Source organism: Salarias fasciatus (genome assembly GCF_902148845.1).
Source record: "Salarias fasciatus chromosome 7 unlocalized genomic scaffold, fSalaFa1.1 super_scaffold_4, whole genome shotgun sequence".
Taxonomy (NCBI): Eukaryota; Metazoa; Chordata; class Actinopteri; order Blenniiformes; family Blenniidae; genus Salarias; species Salarias fasciatus.
Genome location: NW_021941229.1, coordinates 1,773,485 through 1,793,575, shown reverse-complemented (window position 1 = coordinate 1,793,575; position 20,091 = coordinate 1,773,485). Strand labels below are relative to the sequence as shown.

At 46.3% G+C, this 20,091-nt stretch overlaps 1 protein-coding gene across 2 annotated transcripts; it reads left to right on the top strand.

Moving 5' to 3' along the window:
- Positions 1 to 12,486: 12,486 nt before the first annotated feature.
- Positions 12,487 to 19,235, top strand: fbxw2 (F-box and WD repeat domain containing 2). Of its 2 annotated transcripts, none has more exons than XM_030085396.1 (8): positions 12,487 to 12,812; positions 13,967 to 14,255; positions 15,107 to 15,329; positions 15,689 to 15,883; positions 16,032 to 16,165; positions 17,574 to 17,660; positions 17,738 to 17,907; positions 17,987 to 19,235. In XM_030085396.1, exons 2-8 carry the CDS (start codon positions 13,989 to 13,991, stop codon positions 18,273 to 18,275), a joined length of 1,365 nt encoding a protein of 454 aa, XP_029941256.1. In that variant the 5' UTR covers positions 12,487 to 12,812; positions 13,967 to 13,988; the 3' UTR covers positions 18,276 to 19,235. The 2 variants fall into 2 exon arrangements, with proteins under 2 accessions (XP_029941256.1, XP_029941255.1); XM_030085395.1 differs by having other exon boundaries at positions 12,489 to 12,808; positions 13,972 to 14,255.
- Positions 19,236 to 20,091: the final 856 nt, after the last annotated feature.

Genomic DNA, 20,091 nt, shown 5'->3' with positions numbered 1-20,091 from the left:
CATTCCTGGAGGAGGCTAATCAGGTGTTTCCAGATTACTCAAAGAGCGTGATCGGCAAGTGTCGCTGCTTCAACGAGTGCAAGAAACTGCGCCCTGGTCGCCACATGGCGTTCTCCTTGGTGTATCCTGCCCGTCTCATCCTCCGGTCAGTCGAGAGAAGTCGTGAATTCGAGGATCCAAAGAAAGTACTCGATGATATAAATGGATTGATGCCTTCACCTCTCAGGCGTCTTCTCCGTGGCACCCTCACACTGAAACTGCCTCACTTCTGTGTTCAGAATAACTTTATTTTAATGTTTCCTTAGGACTCCAACTGTTTTGAACCGATCTGTCTTTAATATTTTGCTTTTATTTCTGGCACCCTGGAATTGCTGATGGATTTCTGCAGTGATTCATTACACACTGTGCATAAAACTGGCTTTATATTGCTCCTTTTGTTTCCCTTTTCTCCAGCTACACAATGGTAAGAGATTTTAATAACAATGGTTTTATGAGAACGTATTGTAACATTGAAGTGGTTTGAGTTAATTTAAGAGTAACATTTGTTGAGTTCTTGGTGGTTTGTGCCCGCTCTCTCTTACTTCAGGGTGATTAATTCATATAGCCTGATAATTACCCATTTATGTGTGTGTGTGTGAGAGCATGTGTGTCTAGTTTTTCTTTTTTGTCTTTCTTTGGTGCACTTGGTGAGAGATCCTCCAGAGCCACAGCTTATATTTTCATTGAATCCACAATGTGAGAGCTGGCAGCAGTGATCTGAGCCTTATAGCATGGACCGTGAAGGGCCTGGTTGTGTTACGGATCCAGAACGGACGGGCACCTGAAAATTACACCACGCAGCAGGAGCTTCAAGCATAGATATATGGCCATAGATAAGTATATGGCTACTAGCATTAATCCCCATATTATTAAACAGCTGTATTTCCACTGGATGCATTTTACTTGTGGCTTGACGCACCGGGTCGATTTCCTCCACATACTGTACAACAGCCAACACGTAAGGGGTTGGACGCAGGATGATGGACCCGTAAAGCCACGTATGACCAGGTGCCAGTCCTTCAAAATAAAAATTCCCCCCTGCACTCTGCAACGCATATTCATCTGGTGGGGATGGGAAGCCTCCGCTCGGATCCAGTGATCCTTCACCTCATAATAGTCTCTCCAGAACTGATGCCGTCCTTGTGTCTAACTCTCCAGCATCACCTGCAGCAGCGAGTAGCATCCAAAACATCATTATATCCGATCACGCACCTGTCCGTCTACATCTTCTTCTGCTTAGCAGATTAGACAAGAGTCGCAGGTGGAGACTCAACTCTACCCTCTTAATGGACACAATCTCCACAGAGACGTTAAGAGGACAGATAAACCTCTTTAAAGAGACCAAGCGAGCTTCTGAACCATCCACAGGTATCGCTTGGGAAGCCTTCAGAGCTTTTATCAGAGGTCACCTCATTCAACACGCATCCTTTAAAAAGAAACAAACAATATATCCTCAGATAACTTAATGAAGCTTACTAGGGTGAAGTATGAACTTAATAACATCCTTTCTGCTAAGGCAGAGTTTAAGTTCTCCAGGGCGAGGCACAGGTATTTTGAGGAGGGTGACAAGTCAGGGAAACTACTTGCAAGGGTAAGCAGCAGCAAGGTCTTTACACTTACAAATAGAAACTGTACCGCCAAAGCAACGCCACTCTGGGACTCACACCCAGAGAATAAATAATCTATGGATCGTTTTCTCCTAGAGGGTTCCCCATAACAAAATCACATAGGTGAGAGTACAGATGAATACAGCCCAGGAGTAGAAAAATAGAAATGTCATTCATGTAATGCATATGGAGATTGACACTTCAATTTCAACAATCAATACGCTAAACAAGACTTTAAAAAAAGGACACACAACAAAACACAACAGTTGGGAGCGCCAAGGCGTCTGCCGATAGTGACCTGCTGACCCTACCAACACACACAACTCAAACAAAACAAATATATACAAAGAAATCGAACCAAGGGCCACAAGTCACTAAAGGACAGAGCACCCCACTACCTGCTACAACCAAAGGCTGAGAGACTAGCCCCGAAGCTAACCAAGTGGAAGCTAACCCAAAGCTAATTGGAAGCAGAGCAGTAGCTGGATTAACAGGCTAAGAATCAAAGAGGCTAAGAGGCTAAGTGACAAGGCAATGAGCTTCACGGGATGAGTCCTAAACACACACACAACACACAACGCACCGTCAGCTTCAGGAAGGCATCTGACTCATCTGACCCAACCTTAAGAATAAATCCCCCCACCTCTTCATCGGAGGCCAACACGCATTAGCCGGCAGCATCTTTCCAGCACGAGACACCCAGGCTCGGCACGCCGGTCTGGAGGGAAAACTGTCAAGGCTGTAACCGGCTCCACGCTCACTGCTCAACGCTCTGCACTACACTGCCTCAACCTCTGTGGCATTTTGCCATTAGCGGCCTTATGCTGTTGAACTGATTAAACTCCACCCACTGACAGTGTTGAAGAAGGACAGAGCATTCGTAACGTCACACATTTGTTTCTAATATCAGAAAATGAAACTGAGCTTGCTGAGCCGCCACTCAGGCCTGCCAGTGGGCTAGGGCAGCCAACTTCCTCTGAGCCAAATAAGGGACTTTGTTACACATTTTGAAAAATTTGTACACATAAAAAAAGTAACGCAATCTTAACAAGGGAAAATCTGTTTTTTTTTTAATCAAAATATGCAACCTGCACAGACAGATTGGTTCAGTCTACTGGTGAGACTCTTTCAAATATTCAAGTTTATGTCTACATTTAAATTCAAACAGTGTCCTCACAGAAATGCATCTTCACATGTGAATAAACCTCAAATTGAATTTCACAGTTTGGACATTTATAGCAGTTTAAGCTTATGTCTACATTTCAACATCTGAACATTGAAACAGTCGATAGTATTGTTATTTATCCTCAAAGACATGCAACTTCACATGTGAATAAACCGCAAAATAAATTCCAGTTTGGACATTTGTAGCAGTTAACAAACTATAAATGCAAACGAAGCACCAGACATCTTGACTCCTCAGGTTTACTTTTCCATGGATACCTCTTGCTGCTCTTCAGAGACTCAAGCTTTTTTTTTTTGTTGTCATTTTGCAGCCAAAGAAAGGTCCTTGCATGACATGTCTGAATTCACAGTTATTTGAAGTTCACTTTTGATCAGTTCAGTGCTGCATCTGTTTCTGGAATCTGACCATTTATTGGCCATGACAGAAAAAATCCTCTCAACAAAGGCATTTGAGCCTGACACACTGAGGACAAATGAGACCATCTTGAACGTGTTGATCGGGTTGGTTTTGCCTGTGTTTTGAAAAATTGCCATCCACTTCTTGCTGGTGGTTTTTGCTGTATCCTGTCTTGCCATAAGCATTTCCTCCCGGCAAGCACAAAACTCCTCATAGAGTTGATCCATGGCGGTGATGGTCTCTGTCGTCTTCGGCGCAGTCACCCCCTGCTCCAGGGGATGAAGGTGAGCTCCTCATACAGTCCAAGAGGCTTCAGTTTCAGTCTCACATTCTCTGGAGAGAAATCAATCCAGTTGTCAATGTAAGTGATGACTGTGTCATAGAACTTCAGAAATTCCTGTTGCTGCTTTGATTTTTGTGTTGGCCTTTGTTTGTCCATCAGCTGCTTGGTCTGATATCCAAAGAAGCTGTCCTGTTTCCGTTGAAGTATCTTCGCTTTGAACTTCTGCACTTCTTCATAGAAGCCTCCACTGGCGCGTGAATGTAAGTGTGAATGGGTGAATGTGATATTGCAGTGTAAAGCGCTTTGGGCTCTGTCAGTGCAGGGTAAAAAACCCTATTTAAGTGTAGTCCATTTACCATTCATAGACATCTGTGATGCAGAGCTTTGTTTCTTCCAGCTTTTTCACAAGTTGATCAAAAACGTTAAATCCGTTAAAATAATGTGTTGATACACACAGACCTGCGCATGGCAGTGCTCGGCGGAAGGATATACCGGAGCACAGCAGTAGAAGCCATAGACTCAGCTGCTGTGCTCCGGTATATCCTTCCGCAGAGCACTATGATTGTGCAGATCTGTGTGTATCAACACGTTATTTTAACGGATTGAAAAGGAAAAAACGTCTTTTAAAATGTTTTATAACCATTCGGATTTACTCCACGTGCTAATACGCCGTCCCCTGGACCACTGGAAGGAGGATTTTCTCCACTTTCGTCAGTCCGGCTCTGTTTCCTCTTCACCTCCCGCAGTTGAGCTAAGCTAACTACGATGCTAACAGCTGGGAGCCTGCGGCTGGACGAACGGACACAAGAAAGGTATTTATGAGCTTAACTCACTGTGTAAATGATCGGGATAGGGCGTGGGTCCAAAATCTTCGGAGTATTCCTTTAAGGAGAAGTGTCTCAATGTCCAATGACAGCTGGTCACATGCATGCTTGCAGGCATTATGTGCAATGTGAGCAGGGCAGTTTGCCTTCAGAATACGATCATGAGCCCTGTTGAACAGGTGGTACACAGAACGATCTTTACCAAAATTAAAATTGGTATTATCTGCTGCATTAAAGGGATACTTCAACACTTTGGCAAATTGGCCCATTTAGCACAATTCCTTAGTCATTTGGAACAGCATAACTTACTGTTTTTGTGAGGGCGAGCTGTTGTTTATTCAGAGGTGACTCGGGGAAGGTTTTCGGGACGGACACAATGGAAGTGGATGGTATTTTTGCTTCCCCTCGTCAAACTCATCAAATACACAATCCAACAACCCCAAAACACTTTGGTGGACACGTTATAATCCACACATTCACTAGTCTTGGTTCTGCCCAGATGGATCTTTTTAAGCCTGGCAAACCAGCCCCGCCCACTCCTCATCCACATTTGGATTTTGGAACTGGGGAGGGTCTGGGGCCAAGGAAATAGAAAGAGGATGTGACGGAGCAGTGAAACGGCCGAGCCAATCAGCGTTGCTGCTTTTTGTTTTCAAATTTTTATGGCGAATTCTGGTGGCTAAACCAGAAGTGACGCCATCACTGTGTGTAGCTTCTTTCAAAACAGACAAGGCGGAGATTACGGAGATGAGCATTAACCATGATCTGAAAGCTGCAATAAGTATTACAGCAATCAAGCAAGAGCCAGAGCCTGCGCCTGGTGAGTTTCTTACAGGAAAGGACGTTTTCCTGTGTCTTTGCGTGTAGAGAAGCTAACGCATTTTGATGACATACTTGTTTTGAAACACTGATTGGCTGAAGTGCGCTTTCAGTCAAATGAGTAACTGACACCCCCTGCACCCCCAGACCCCCCCCCCCCAGCTCCAAAAGCCAAATGTGGATGAGGAGGTGGGGCTGGTTTCCGAGGCTAGATCTTTTTCACTACATTTGAATCGCTGAGTAATGCACCATTGAGTTTAACAAGGCAGTCTGTGCTGTTGTAACTTAGTCCATGTTTCACTGTGTGTGCCCGTGTGTGTGTACACATAAGCAGCCTCACTTACAACAATTCTGTCATTTTCTGCTGTGGATATTGCAAAGAATAAGCCGATGTTGCTCACACCTTCAGACAGCATGGCTTTCTTGTGCATCTCCGTGGCGGCATGCTGCGCCAGGTATTTTCACCTCCGTGGCCGATAGAGAACTCCCGGCGGCATAAAGTGCAGAAAGCTTTGGTTGAGTCACCACTAACAGGCTTTACCCACGTCTTTTTAACCTCCCACTGTTTATTATAGCTGCACAGTCTCTTTTTTTTACACTGGTTTATCCATATTCTCATTTCTAAAACACTCCAAATCCACACTTCAAACCGACGGCACTCTGCTTCTCGATGTGATTGGATTGTCAACTATGGAGTCAAGAGAGCCAAAATAAAAAATAAATCAGGAGTTTGACTACCATCTAGTGGTAGGAGTGGAACAGCAGCTGAACATCCCTTATTGCCGGAAAGCAGAACTCAAAATAAGGGACAAGAGACATTCTGTATGGGGCTATCCAATTTAGGTAAATATATGGGACGTCCCGGCTAATACGGGACAATTGGCAACCCTACAGTGGACACTAGAGGTGCTTTCTCCCCAGCAGCTAGCGGTGCTTTCTCCAATAGCCGCTAGCGGTGTTTCTTCCCAGTTGTACAGCGTGGCTAGCAGCGGCGCTTCCCCCCACCAGGGCTTCTCTCCACGAACTATCAAGCCTGTGGATTTCCGAACAGAGCCGTGACACTGCGGGCTCGGCTGCGGTTAGCGAGAGAAGTCCTGAAAAGAGGACATAGCAACCAGGCTCCAAGATGAGGCTGAACTCAACAAGAGCCAGGAAAACAAAACACATTGCCAGCTCAACCTCTCAAGACCCAAGCTCTTGTTTGATGTGCAATTTTTTATTTCTCTTTGCCATTTAGGCTTATTAGACTCTAGCATCATCTTTTGACATGGTGTACTTTTGGAGAAAAATAACGTCCACAGAAGTTGACCTTCGGTCTCAATGTTCTGAAAACACAATGAAGTCATGACTGTAATGTGTAAATGCAAAACCCTTTATTTCCACTATGAACATGAATATAAATCATTCAAGGCATGCTGCATTGTCACTGTTGCATATAAATAACACAAACATGTTTTAACAGGTTTTGAATGGCACAGTGCAGTGTGAAAGGCCACGTAACAGCGATCAGCTTGCAAGCACAAGAACACCTTGCAGGTCACACAACACACTCGGGTTCTCCCAGAGCAGCACGCTGCATTCTTCAGGCTGATCAGTTCTGGGAGATGTGCGGACTGAGACATGGGGCACTGTTGTCACTGAAAGCTTTTTTCCTTGTTTTGAATTGTCTTCTTCCTCTGACACTTCTGAAAGGTCTGCATCATCTTCTGGACTGTGATGCTGGGCCAAGAAGGTCCAGGCCACTTCCATACGGAACTCAAGGAACTGCATGATGCTCTTCTTTGGTGCACAACATAATGTGAGGGCTCGGCGGTAGAGTAACCAGCTGTTGGCTAAAGCCAGATCTGTGAAGTGCATCAGCATCTGAATTGTCCACTTCTTAGCACGAGCGCTCGTACGATAGTAACTGATCATTCTGTCAGTCAAGTCGACGCCACCCATCTTGAGGCTGTACTCACGGACAACCCTTGGTTGAGAGACAGACTCATGTTGTTTGAGATTTTTTGTCCCAGCGTTGGCAGGTGTGTTCGGGCTGTGTACCACGAACAACAGACATCGTCAGTACAGGTTTGCTGTCAAACCACTAAACTACACATAACCTCCCATCTTCAGTGGAAACTCCTGCTGATGTGCCTCTTCCTGCTTTTTCATGGTGGGTTGGTGGGTAACTCCTGCACTGCTACAGCGACCCGGTTCTTCATTACTGTGCCAGTCACATCCAGCTCCTCCTTCTTCATTCGTTCCACACCTTGGCTGCTTGTTAAGAACCGGTCACAATACACTTTTGTGCCATGATGTAGAGTTTGACACAGACGAGCCACGGCTGAGCTCCCCAAACCCAGACCCCTCTGGCTATTCGACTTGCTCCAGCAGTGCACCTGTACCTTGATACAGATCAAAATCCAGCACAATGCACAAACAAAGTTCTTTATGCCAACTGGATTTGGCTTCACTGGCAGACACTGTCTACATGGACATGCTTCTGTGAAAGTATCATCTATGGATATACATTCAGGTCTAGTCTGAGACCTGCAGTCTTGCAGAATCCGATCCAGAAAAGGCCTCACCTTCCACTCTTCCTCAGGTCTTCTGGAACATCATAATTAATTAGCCCTTTTAGTGATGCCTCAGTCTGAAGAATTTGTCACGCGTGAATCTGTCAATAATGGCAGTGAGTCTAAAATGCTTTGGACCAGTACGTCCTCGTTTTTGGGTATCAGACATACGACATCAAAATACAGGCACCAAAAAAATGGTCATGTTTATGTATTTATGTTTTTATTTATTTTACTGGGACAATGTACAATTTTATAGTGGCACCAGAATTAGCTATAGACCTGCTGTTACTGGGCCAGTTTTTGCTAACATATTAGCATTTCTGACAAAGTTAAGTCCCTCTGTACACATACGTGGACATTATGTTTAGCATCGAACTAGATCACTACGTTTACTGTTTTTCTTCAAATTTGTATGTCATGGAAAACTTACAATGCTTCTATGCATATTTCAACAAGAATAAGTCAAGAAATATGATTGGAATTTTTACCTTGTCGACGTCTTGGTTTGGTTTGGTGTGGCTGGCTGAACTTTGACATGTGCTGGCAGCCATTTTGAAATTTTCCTGAAGTGTGTAGTACTCTTCTCACACCACTGGGTGGCAGTGTAAGGGTCCTCATATGTGGCCAAGAGGTCCCGGTTCAGCAGAAGTACTGACTGTGGAAATATAACTCAAAATGTAAAGTCCACTCATGTGTACGGCAGGTCGGTTAAACGCTCAGGCCACAACACCTCGGAGAAAATGGCCAAGTTTTGGGGAACACTACACATCATATTTACTGCTGAAACTACATGTGAGTGTAAACATTTACTCAGAAAAAACTGGATAACAGAATCCTTTGAGGGTGTTTTAAAACAGCCAATCCAGGAACTGGTCATGGTTACAGTGAATCAACAACTAATTACAACAAGTCAACAAACTTCTAACGCTAACTCTTCACAGTCACAAGCCCAAAGGGCTGAAATTATGTAATTTCTCTCCCCCCTTAACCTCCCCTCACTGTCTCCTGAGCAGGTAAAACATTAGACCTTCTAATAACGAAGGAAGAGATGACAGCGGTCATTAAACACTTACTTTCTGGTGAAGCTCCTGGTATGGACAGTTTCACTGCTGAGTTTTGTAAGATCTACTCTGTGGATCTAGCTCAGCTTCTTCTGGATATGTATAAAGAAACCTCTGACAGAGGTGGGCTACCCCCTTCTCTTTCTGAGGCCGTCATCTCACTCATTCTGAAAGATGGTAAAGACTGATAAAGTTTGATATTGTGTGACAGCAACATTTGGTCCAAAATCTTGACAAATAGATTAGATAAGGTAAAAACATCCCTGATCCATCCCGACCAAGTTGGCGAGAGCGGTAGTCGACCAGCAAAGCGGCTTGACTGTGTTGAACTTGGTCACTGGTCAGGCTGGTTAAATCGTTCTTTCATGGGCGGATCTCTGCACTGGTTGATGTGTTTCAGCAGAGAGCTTCTCATACACCCCTCCACTACCAGCATAGCATGTCTGACTGCCGTGTACAGGGACGGCCATGAGTTCAGGAGCAGAGACTGTAACCCAGGCTCTGACGCTAGGCTTCATAATAATTGATGGATTAAAAATTATTTGAAAAAAAATGCTAGTTTTAACAAAATGCTCCTCCAAAATAAAGAAAGGAAGTATTGTCAGTTAGAGTGCCGTGCTTGAACAGATGATTCTTACTGGACGAGTGAGGTGAAACAGTCAAACCCGGACTCAGCAGTGAGTTAACCTCTGTGAATATCAATGGATTAATCATGAAATATTTTTTGTTGAAAAAGTGTTTTACACATTGACTTTGTAAGAGACGATCTTTAATGCAGTCTTTTGCTGAAACCGAAGCACGCTGAGCCTCAGCGCCTCAGAGCTTCCAGCCAGATCACTGCATTTAGTTCAAGATTGACCCATTTGAAGGGAATATTTCAAGATGATTTGTTTATTTTCCTTTTTGGAAAAAATTACTCTGATAGTTGCTAATGTAGCTTTGATCAGTTGAACTATTGGAAATGTTTAATCACCATATACTGCTGAACATTTGAATATTATTAAAAGTGGCACCTGTTCAGAGCACCATTTGAAAACATTTCCAGTTTCATTACTGAGATCTGATGCTTGAACTTGATATGTTTCACTTTTTCTTACTGGACCTTTTGGACATGATTTAAAATTACAGCAGAATGGTGTCGTTGGTTCATTCATGGAAATCAGTTTGAATTTATTTTTTCAAACCATTTTGTCAAATATTTCCTCTATTAACTTGAACTATTGGTCAGAATTGTGCCTGTTTGCGTGCTCTGATGGCTCTGTGGAAGCTCAGCAGGTGTCTGAGCTGCTGCCTGAGGATAAAGAAGGACCTCTCTCGGAGTAACCCGTCTCTGATCATTTACCGCCATCTGCAGTGCGCTCTGTGCTATCAGGACTGTGCATGTGCACAGCAGCGCCCGCTCGGGCGGAAGGTGACATGAGGAAACAGGCAGACACCATGAAGTCCTGATGGCTCACTTCCTGATACAAACATGCATTTATCAATCAGGATGTTTTTGCACATCAACACACGACGTTCCCTTTCTTGCTGAAGACATTCTGTCTCTGTGTACAAACAGGAGTCCCCGCCCGTTCAGTCAGTCAGTCAGTCTTTATTTCAGACTCATGAATCCATAAAAAGAACAGAGAACAAACGAAAGAAAAGAAAACGCTGAACATTCTTCTCTGCAGATCTTTCAAGCTCCTCCAGATTTTCAGGCCTTCCTTCATGGACCCTGGTCTTCAGTTCACCCCACAGATGGGATTCATGTCTGAGCTCAGTAAAGTTCACTGGTTTTCTGGAGGTCGTTCCTCGGCGGATGTTTATCACCCAGGTTTGCTGCTAACTGCTTGAAGTTTTCATGCATCCTTTTTTCTTCACGATTCCTTCTACCTCGATGAGTGTCAACGCTGTTATTCATCATGGCATTTTGTCTTGTTTTAGTTTTCCACATGCAAGTAAATAACATGATCTATTGTTTCCTGCTGTCTCTTCTGCTCTGGTGAAAAACCACCAGTCCGCCCAGGTGCATGCTGGTCCCATGCCTGCTACCTACCCAAATAAACCTCAAGGGCCCATAACAAAATCTAAATCTACAGAAAGAATGGGCCCAGAGAAAACCATGTATTTACCCTAAAGCAAACATACAACACAAACAAATAACGAACAAAATAATCACTATATCAAATTCTGAAAGACAAAAACAAATTAATAAATATCTATAAACTTTACAAAGGCAATAAATAGCTCCTACGATGAGATTCCCAGTTGCTGAAGCACTGAAGCATCCCCACCGCATGATGCTGCCTCCTCCGTGTTTCACTGTGAGGACAGTGCCGCAGACTGTTCTGGAGTCTGTAGACACATCTCTCACTAGCTTCATCTCCAGAGGCTTTCTCTCCCTACCTCTTCCAGTCTAGTTCTCTACTGTGTAGCCCTCTTTGAATGTCCTGATGATCCCTCTAACTCGACTTATTCACACTTGGAAATGCTGTGATTACTATTGTGTGCCCTTCTTCTGAGTTGTGAGCACCAACAATTGCTTTTCTCAAGTCTAAAATGGGTACTTTTGTCTTTGACAGGATGCCTTCTAAAGCTTAATGAGGTTTATACAACTGGACAACCCTCAGTTTAACTTGATTGGTTTATTACAAGCTGTCAGCGTTTCAAACTTAAACCACGTGATTACACAACAGGGGTTTGTGCTCTGGCTCAGTAAAAAGGTCAGTTCTTCAGAACAACAGGACTTCGTGCCTCTGAGCTTAACAAGCTTGACGCTGGCTGTTTTATCGAGGACATTTTGAACTTTTCCACTGCAGACTCTGAATCCTTCCAGTGCTTCATACTGGCCTACAGCAGCGGTGTCAGCAGACAGAATGTTGTAGAAGTAATGCGTTACTGTAATCTGATTACTTCTGTCAAGTAACAAGTAAAGTAAAGAGTTAAAATTCATTTGATTCAATTTTATAAAACGGAATTGCACTAAAAGGTCTATCGCTTCACAGCGTATTCAGACTAGAATCGAGCCTGCCTGTTTGTGGTGGTCCAGAACTGAAGTTTCTTTTCATTTTTCCAGACTGACTAATCTTTAATTCATAAAGTAATGACTGACTGACTGTCATTTGTCTTCACCTGCTGATTGGTTCTTACCATAATATGAATTCTGACAGCTGACAAATAGTTCTGTCAACGTCTGCACAACGGATGGTCCCAACTCCTTTAGGAAGGCACAAATTCCACAAATGAACCCTGACAAGGCCCAGCTGCATGAAGATCACGACTGCATAATTATTATGGTAACTTCAGTGAGAATCTAGAGTATGTGTGTGCATGTGTGTGTGTGTGCGTGTGTATAACTTCTTTTGTGACCACTCATTTGTGTCAAGACCTTTATTTTTCACAATAACAAATATGTCCAGTCATATAAATATTTGAGAAGTTATTGTGTATGTCTACTTATGTGTCCAGTCAGTGGTGGGAATGAGCGCTCGCTACATGTCTACTTATATATAGCTATGCTTCTATTTGTGTGTATCTACGGTGTGACACCGGAAGTCACTCTACTGCTTTGTTTTTATGCCCTGAAGCAGGTCTTACAGGCATATTAGTCCACAATAAGAAGAAATTACGACGCATAGCAAAACAAATTTGTATGGCTGAGGGTTTTTTGTAGCTTTTGTTTACTTATTACAGTGTGAAGTGTGCGTGAACGATGTTCGCATGAATGTGTGAGGATCCTCCTTTAAGGTCACGCTGAGGGATCAGTGGCCCTTTAGGGAGGATAGCGTCTCTATTCTCGTTGTTCACGCTGTCAGAGGCTGTTATCCTTCTACCCTACTTTCGATAATGGTTCCGTGGAGCGGCCTGCCCCGTTAGAAACATGTAAATCGGCGTGGAACGTGCTCACCGCGGAGCCGAGCGAGCAGCAGCTGTGCGGGTTGGTGGCCGGGAGAGCCCTCAGAGCCCGGTAGCTGGCAGGTTAGCTCGGCAGCTAACTTCGCTATGTGAACTCCGAGCCTGGAAGGTGGCGATAAAACAACTCATAGCAACTTCCCGGTGGGTACACGCTGATTATCACACTCAGACTCTTCCAACAGGCACCACAGACTGATTCGAGCTAACCTGCTTTTGAACTGAAGCAGAAGCTAACAGCTACAAAAGTTGCTAACTAGCCGGGCTAACTTAATTGCAGTAAAATGCTGATCAGATATCAGTGCTAGTTAACTAAGTGACTGGTTATAATAAGTGTATTAAACGGATATGGTTCAGTCTACATCACAGCTGCGTTGTAAAGGTTTCTTACATGCTAATAAAGTCGTGTGTGGTTAAACTCACCTCGTTTGACCAGTATGTTGAAGTTAATGTCCTCACGTGTGAAGGTTAAAGATTATCAATAAGCCTCTGCAGCATAACTAATATCATCCAGCAGGTGTGATCACTCATGATGCTTCACCAGAGAGCACACGAGCTCCTTCTTTAATAGGCCTCTTCGAATAAATGTCAGGGAACTTAGTGGACCATAAAGTAAGGGTTTACTCTCACTGGCCAGTTCATCTGGTGGCCCCCATGTTGGACCCATGTTGGACCCCCATGTTGGCCACTGTGGAATGGCAATGTTATCCACCAGAACATAGCACCCTGGTCATCAAGAGACTGACATGGAAAGTGGATTTAATTTATATAGCGCTTTTCTACTCCTTTAGCAGCCCCAGCGCACTCTTCATTAATCACATTCACCCATTCACACACACATTCACGCACCAGTGGCTGGTCAGCAACAACCCCCAGGTGGACAGTGAGCTGATTCCTGCTCAGATGATACAGAGTAGAAGAAAATCTCCTCCACAGCATCGCAGCAGCAGCAGCTGAACTGTTGATGGATCCCATCTTTCAGGTCTTTTCGAGTTCCAATCATGGCAGCAGAAACAGAGACTCGTCAAACTTTCAAGGCTTTTCCAGTCTTCTGCGGTCCAGTTCTGGTGGTACCGTGTGAGCCGTAGCCTCACCTTCCACCATGCTCACAGACCCGCTGTTCATTTGTATTTGTGGAATTTTCTGAGTGGTTTGATGAAGTATTCTGGGTGATTTCATGATGGTAAAACTGTCCATGTTATTTTGGATAATTGGTTATGGCTGAGCGGTCTTGGTTTAGATTGGATGGTGTGTGGTAGTAAATGTGAAGCTGGCGTCAAACTGCGTTTCCTTTGTGGGCGCTGCAGGTCGCTCTCATGTGCCCATGGAGAAGGCGGCCTTTGAGGGGTGGCTAGAGTCCGTCTCAGCCACTTTCCTTAATCTGAACGACCAGCAGCGCAACCAGTCTCTGGACCAGCTCATATCTCTGAGCGGCGCCGCCCAGCTCCGACATCTGTCCACCGGGCTGGAAACGCTGCTCAAACGGGACTTCCTGCGCCTGCTTCCTCTGGAGCTGGCCTTCTACCTGCTGCGCTGGCTGGACCCTCAGACCCTGCTGACATGCTGCCTGGTCTGCAAACAGTGGAACAAGGTACCTGTTGTTTTTCCTGACAGTATTTTGTTGACCCCAGAGGGAAATTCTTACAAGAATAAATTGCACTGAATTAAAAAAGAAAATCTGTTTGGCAGACTATAGTTAACTCAGTAATATTAATTATTATATCCAGAAGCAAGATGTGAGAAGGAAGAATGAAATTACCAGAAAAACACAGTTTGCCTCAGAATGGAGGATCTGCTGAGACTCTGTTGCAGTCTGGGATGAACGTGTTACTGAAGGCTCCTTCAACAGATCTGTCCATCGACAACACATGCAATCATCAGACGTCTCTGTGTGGCCTCATTTTTTCCTCTAACATCGGGTCGGGCTGGGACGGCATGCTTCTGTCCCGATTCAGTGTTTCACCATTTTTTGGGGTTCCGGTTTGATTTCAAATGTGATTCTTAATTCTGATGATTTTTGTGAGTTTTTTCTTTTGTTCTTACATTTTCTTTTAGTTCTCTTTAACACCAGACCATGTGATGAAGTCTACGAATGATTATCTACAGATTATATCAGGAGACATATTTAACAAAAATATCACATCACATCTGATTCTGATTTTTAACTTTGAACTTTCTGTGATTGTATATAAAAGAAGCAAACAGCATAAATTTCTGAAAGCCATGTCATCCTCCAGCTTCCTAAAATACAGTAAATAAAACACAAAAGCACCGTCATGAACGAAAGAGCCAGTGGTTTTTACTTTCAGCTCGTTCACTTTGTTCTGATTAAATCCAGTTTGACTGAATGGCACGTATGAATTTACTCCACTGTTTCATTTGTTCAGCTTCCTGATGTGAGTGTGTGTGTGTGTGTGTGTGTGTGCGTGCGCCCTCCTGCAGGTGATCAACTCGTGCACGGAGGTGTGGCAGAGCGTGTGCCGCGAGCTGGGCTGGAGGATCGACGAGTCCATCCAGGACGCCGTGCACTGGAAAGGCGTGTACCTGAAGGCCAAGCTGCGCATGATGCAGCTGAAGGACCAGGAGGCGTTTGAGACGTCCTCGCTCATCGGACACAGCGCTCGGGTCTACGCCCTCTACTACAAGGACGGCCTCCTCTGCACAGGTACGCCACGGCTGGGCGACCTTTCACCTCGACCCTGGACAGCGTGTTTGAGTTTTCTCGGGAGCTTGAGAAAAAGTTTTTTCCACTCCTGGTCGACGTCTGACCTCATTGATTATCCAGCAGCTGCGTTTACACTTCTAAAACCATGATGACTACAGAAAATGGCCGAATAACCCCGATAACCCCGATGTACTGTTCGCACGGGACTAGAATGACCCTTGACCTCTGGTAATTACACATGATGAAATGCGTTCTTCTCCGTTCTGCCGTGAAGGCCGTGCCGCTCTGCCACGGCCCAGCGAGGAGAGGAAGCTTGTTTCCGTTTCTCAGTGAAAAACCCGGTTGGTCCTGGTTCTCAGGGTCTGACGATCTCTCCGCCAAGCTGTGGGACGTCCGCACCGGGCAGTGCATCTACGGCATCCAGACACACACCTGCGCCGCCGTCAAGTTCGACGAGCAGAAGCTGGTCACCGGCTCCTTCGACAACACCATTGCATGCTGGGAGTGGAGCACGGGGGCCAAAATCCAGCAGTTCAGAGGTCACACGGGGGCAGGTAGGCTGGCTCAGAACTCACCTGCGACCCAGGAGGGCCGGCGCGCTGCCACTTCTGTCACCTTAGAGAGTGTGTGTGTGTGTGTGTGTGTGTGTGTGTGTGTGTGTGTGTGTGTGTGTGTGTGTGTGTGTCTCTCTCTCTCTCTCAGTCTTCAGTGTGGACTATAACGATGAGCTGGACGTGCTGGTCAGCGGCTCGGCGGACTTCTCGGTGAAGGTGTGGGCCTTGTCCGCCGGCGCCTGTCTCAACACGCTGACCGGACACACGGAGTGGGTCACCAAGGTCAGCTCCGCCCGCCGCCGCTCTCTGCTCCGCCCGCCGCCGCTCTCTGCTCCGCCCGCCGCCGCTCTCTGCTCCGCCCGCCGCCGCTCTCTGCTCAGCCTGCCGCCGCTCTCTGCTCCGCCCGCCGCCGCTCTCTGCTCCGCCTGCCGCCGCTCTCTGCTCCGCCTGCCGCCGCTCTCTGCTCCGCCTGCCGCCGCTCTCTGCTCCGCCTGCCGCCGCTCTCTGCTCCGCCCGCCGCCGCTCTCTGCTCCGCCCGCCGCCGCCGGTCCCTTGGTCCCTTCCCCACCCGCTGGTCCAGGACTTAATCAGTGGTTTTAATTCAGAATTGCTTTATTCTGAACTCAGCAATCCTGAGTTCTGATCCTGAGCTTGGTGTTTACTTGAGGAAAAGGAAGGATCGGATCCTCTTTAACGCCGGGGTCTACGAAGCGTTCTGATTGGCCGTGACGTAGTGACATCTACACGAAGTAAACGAAGCATGTTGGCGGCCATTTTTCTCTCTTTCTTTCTGGATTAACTTTGATGCTGCAGCTCTGAAAATGTCCTCATCGTTATGCTCCCGTTAAATAAACCGTCTCCGTACGAGTCGAACCGCGGGCCGCCATCTTGGAATATTGTTTCATCCCAACGGACGAGCATGAGCAGAACGACCAGAACAAAGTCACGACTAATTTACATAGAATTCTGCTCCCGAAGGAGGGTAAACCAGCCTGTTTATTCAGATTTAAACTCAATTCTGAACCAAGTTTTCAGGTGTTTACACGGTGACTTTAGAGCAGAATTAAGCTTTATTCAGATTGAAACAGGAATAAAAAGTCCCATGTATGTGGATGTGGTGCTTTAGTCGGTGTTCTCTCCACAGACCGTCCTGAACTACCGTAGTTTAAAGAACTCATGCTAACAGAGCCAAAGCTAGGGCTGCGCTGTTATCAACATTTTGACCAGTACTGATATTCATGTGTGTATTATGACTGATATTAATATAAAAACAAGTTTCTCTGAAATTCTGTAACCTGAAAACCATGTAAACACTGGATATGAAAGTTAGAGGTTTCTTTTAAAATATGAAAGCTGTACTTGTTAGATCGGAGCGGACTTTAAAACCTGTAGTGAGAACCTCCTCCAAGGTTCAGTCTAGGTTTTAATCATAACTCTCAGGTCAAAAATACCAGAACCGTGACTGAACTAACGCAGCTCCGCCCACACAGAGCCACAGCTGGACAGAATATCGGGCTGATACGATATGTTGAAACGAAGATCCTGGTGTTTTTCCCGATGGCCCCGCCCCAAGTCAGACATGTTAGGTTCCTGTCCTGTTCGAAGGCTCTGCTGTAGAAACCCTGGAACATGAACAGGTTCACAGAGCGGTTCTCTATCTCTGGCTCTGTCCCCTTGTTCCTGCCGTCAGGTGATCCTCCAGAAGAGCGAAGTGGAGTCGGTGGTGCACAGCCCCGGAGATCACATCCTGCTCAGCGCTGACAAGTATGAGATCAAGGTGAGGTTGCGGGTGCGGCGCCGGCGGAGCCGTGGGTGGCGGCGTGGCCGGTGGCGTGAGCGCTGCGCTGTGTGCAGGTGTGGCCTCTGGGCCGGGAGATCAACTGCAAGTGTCTGAAGACGCTGTCGGTGTCGGAGGACCGCAGCATCAGCCTGCAGCCCCGCCTGCAGTTCGACGGCCGCTACATCGTCTGCAGCTCGGACCTGGGGGTTTACCAGTGGGACTTCGCCAGCTTTGAGATTCTCAGGTAAAACTCCCAGAAGCCACCGATCGGAACCTCTGTCAGACTCCAGACCGGGTCCCCTAACGCAGTCCTGTGTCTGCAGGGTGATCCGGATCCAGGACCCGGCCAACCTGTCCCTGCTCAGCTTCGGGGAGGTGTTCGCCCTGCTGTTTGACAACCACTTCCTGTACGTGATGGACCTGAGGACTGAGGCCATTTCGGGGCGCTGGCCCCTCCCCGCCTACAGGAAGTCCAAGCGGGGGTCCAGCTTCCTGGCCGGCGTGACGGCGTGGCTCAACGGCCTGGACGGCGGGAATGACTCTGGACTGGTGTTCGCCACCAGCATGCCCGACCATAGCATTCACTTAGTACTGTGGAAGGAGAACGGATAAAGCCGCTGCCGCCGCCGCCACGCTCTGGACTCACGTCCACTGCCAAGAAACAGCCTTTTTGTTTTTATCTCCTCTCTCGCTCATAGACACTAACCACTCACTGCTGCTGCTCTCAAACACCGACACGCGTCCACAGCGGCTGAAGGACGGCCGTCCGGACGGAGCCGGGTGTCAGACGGACGCTTCGCTCAGTCCAGGGATGACCTTCACCTGAGTCAGTCTGAGACCAGGAGCCTGAAGGCTGCAGACTGATTCTGACAACAGACTGAGAGTGGCTTTTAGATTTTATCATTTTAATTTAAATTCAACCTTTTTTTGGTTTTTAATTTTAGGTTTTTGTAATAACGGAGTTATTGAGAGGTTGTGTTGCGGTTCCTCGCTGGCCGGCTCGGTTTGCTCTGCACTGGGCCGCCGAGCGAACGTCTGACACCCCTCGGCTCAGGGCGGCGAGAAGAAAACGGAGGACACCCCCGCTGGACCCGCCTGGAGGCTGAGAGAGCAGCAGCGCTGCAGATTCAGACGTCGATCCCCTGGATGAGGAATGTCTGCTTTAGAGGAAATGTGATGTGCCTTTTCAGTTCTAACGGTCCACACGAGGATTTGACAAGCCGAGTGACGTCTGCGTCAGAAAATCTCTGGTCTGAGATGTTTGCCTGACGAGGCTCCTGGTCTGTCACACATCGACTTTATTTTTGTAGAAGGTCTCAGTCCAGTCAGCCAATCGGAGAGCAGAGGAAGTGATGGGGAGCGAGATGAGAGCTGGCCTTCCTCTGGAGCGGGGGCTGTGAACTCACCACTTCCTGTCCTGGACAGCAGGCGTCCCCGCCGCTCTTCAGGAGCTCAGTGTTTTCTTTCACACAGTCTGGTTCTGCACCGTCACGGCTCTTCTCTTCGCTCACTTTGCCTTTCTCTCATGTCTGTTTCAATACCGCAGCCTTTCAAATAAATACCAGTAGCAGAGAACGCCTCGCTTGTGTCTGTTAAATCATGGCTCGGAGCAAGACCTGGCTGCAGCAGTCAGGCTGAGTGTTGTTTCACACTCAGCAGCAGTCGCTCAGCTGAAGCTTCCTAGTGTCACATGACCATCAACCCCGACTGGAAGGTTTTCCTAATGTCAGGGCTAACAACTAGATAACTAGCTAAAAAATAAAGTATCTATTGCTGATCCCGCGCTTTCTGAAGGTGAACCGTGCTGCAGCAGCTTGCAGTGACCACAGCAGGGCGCTGACTCTTAATAAGCCACAGGAGGAGCCAACAGAAGAAGAAAGATGAACATATGAAAGATGTTTACTGTACTGAACTGGAGGGAATCTGGAGTACCCAGAGAAAACCCAGAAAGAAGCTCAGTCCAGATTGGAAGCTGCTTGACTCTGAGATCTGAAGACCGATCGTTGATCCCCTGGAAAACCACCGCAGTTAATTCAAGCAACAAATTAACACCAAGACTTAAGTTATAAAATCAAGAGCCTGTGAACAACTCCACAGACGCATTATGGACTACGGGTTTTTTTAATGGACTAATTTGATCTTGAAAGTTGTTGCATTTGATCACAAACATAATTCTCTGCTTTGAATAATGACTTCAATTTGATTTTCATAACATTACAAAATACTTCAACTATTTCCTGAAACAGATCAAAGGATGAACCACAATAAACTCAACGGGTGAGTCTGGGAGACCCAGCCAGGGAGCGATTTGTTTACATCAAAGACAGCTGTCCAAAAGCACTCACCCTAATTCACAACCCTAACACTTTAAAATATTTTTTTGACAGCCCAACATTAATTAATCTCAATTAAAGTAATCAACTCTGAC

Excerpts from the sequence above, each read along its gene's own strand:
- fbxw2 (XM_030085396.1), top strand. The coding sequence starts at position 13,989 with ATGGAGAAGGCGGCCTTTGAGGGGTGGCTAGAGTCCGTCTCAGCCACT. Across the intron at positions 14,256-15,106 it reads TCTGCAAACAGTGGAACAAG|GTGATCAACTCGTGCACGGA; the intron begins GTACCTGTTGTT and ends GCCCTCCTGCAG. Across the intron at positions 16,166-17,573 it reads ACACGGAGTGGGTCACCAAG|GTGATCCTCCAGAAGAGCGA; the intron begins GTCAGCTCCGCC and ends TCCTGCCGTCAG.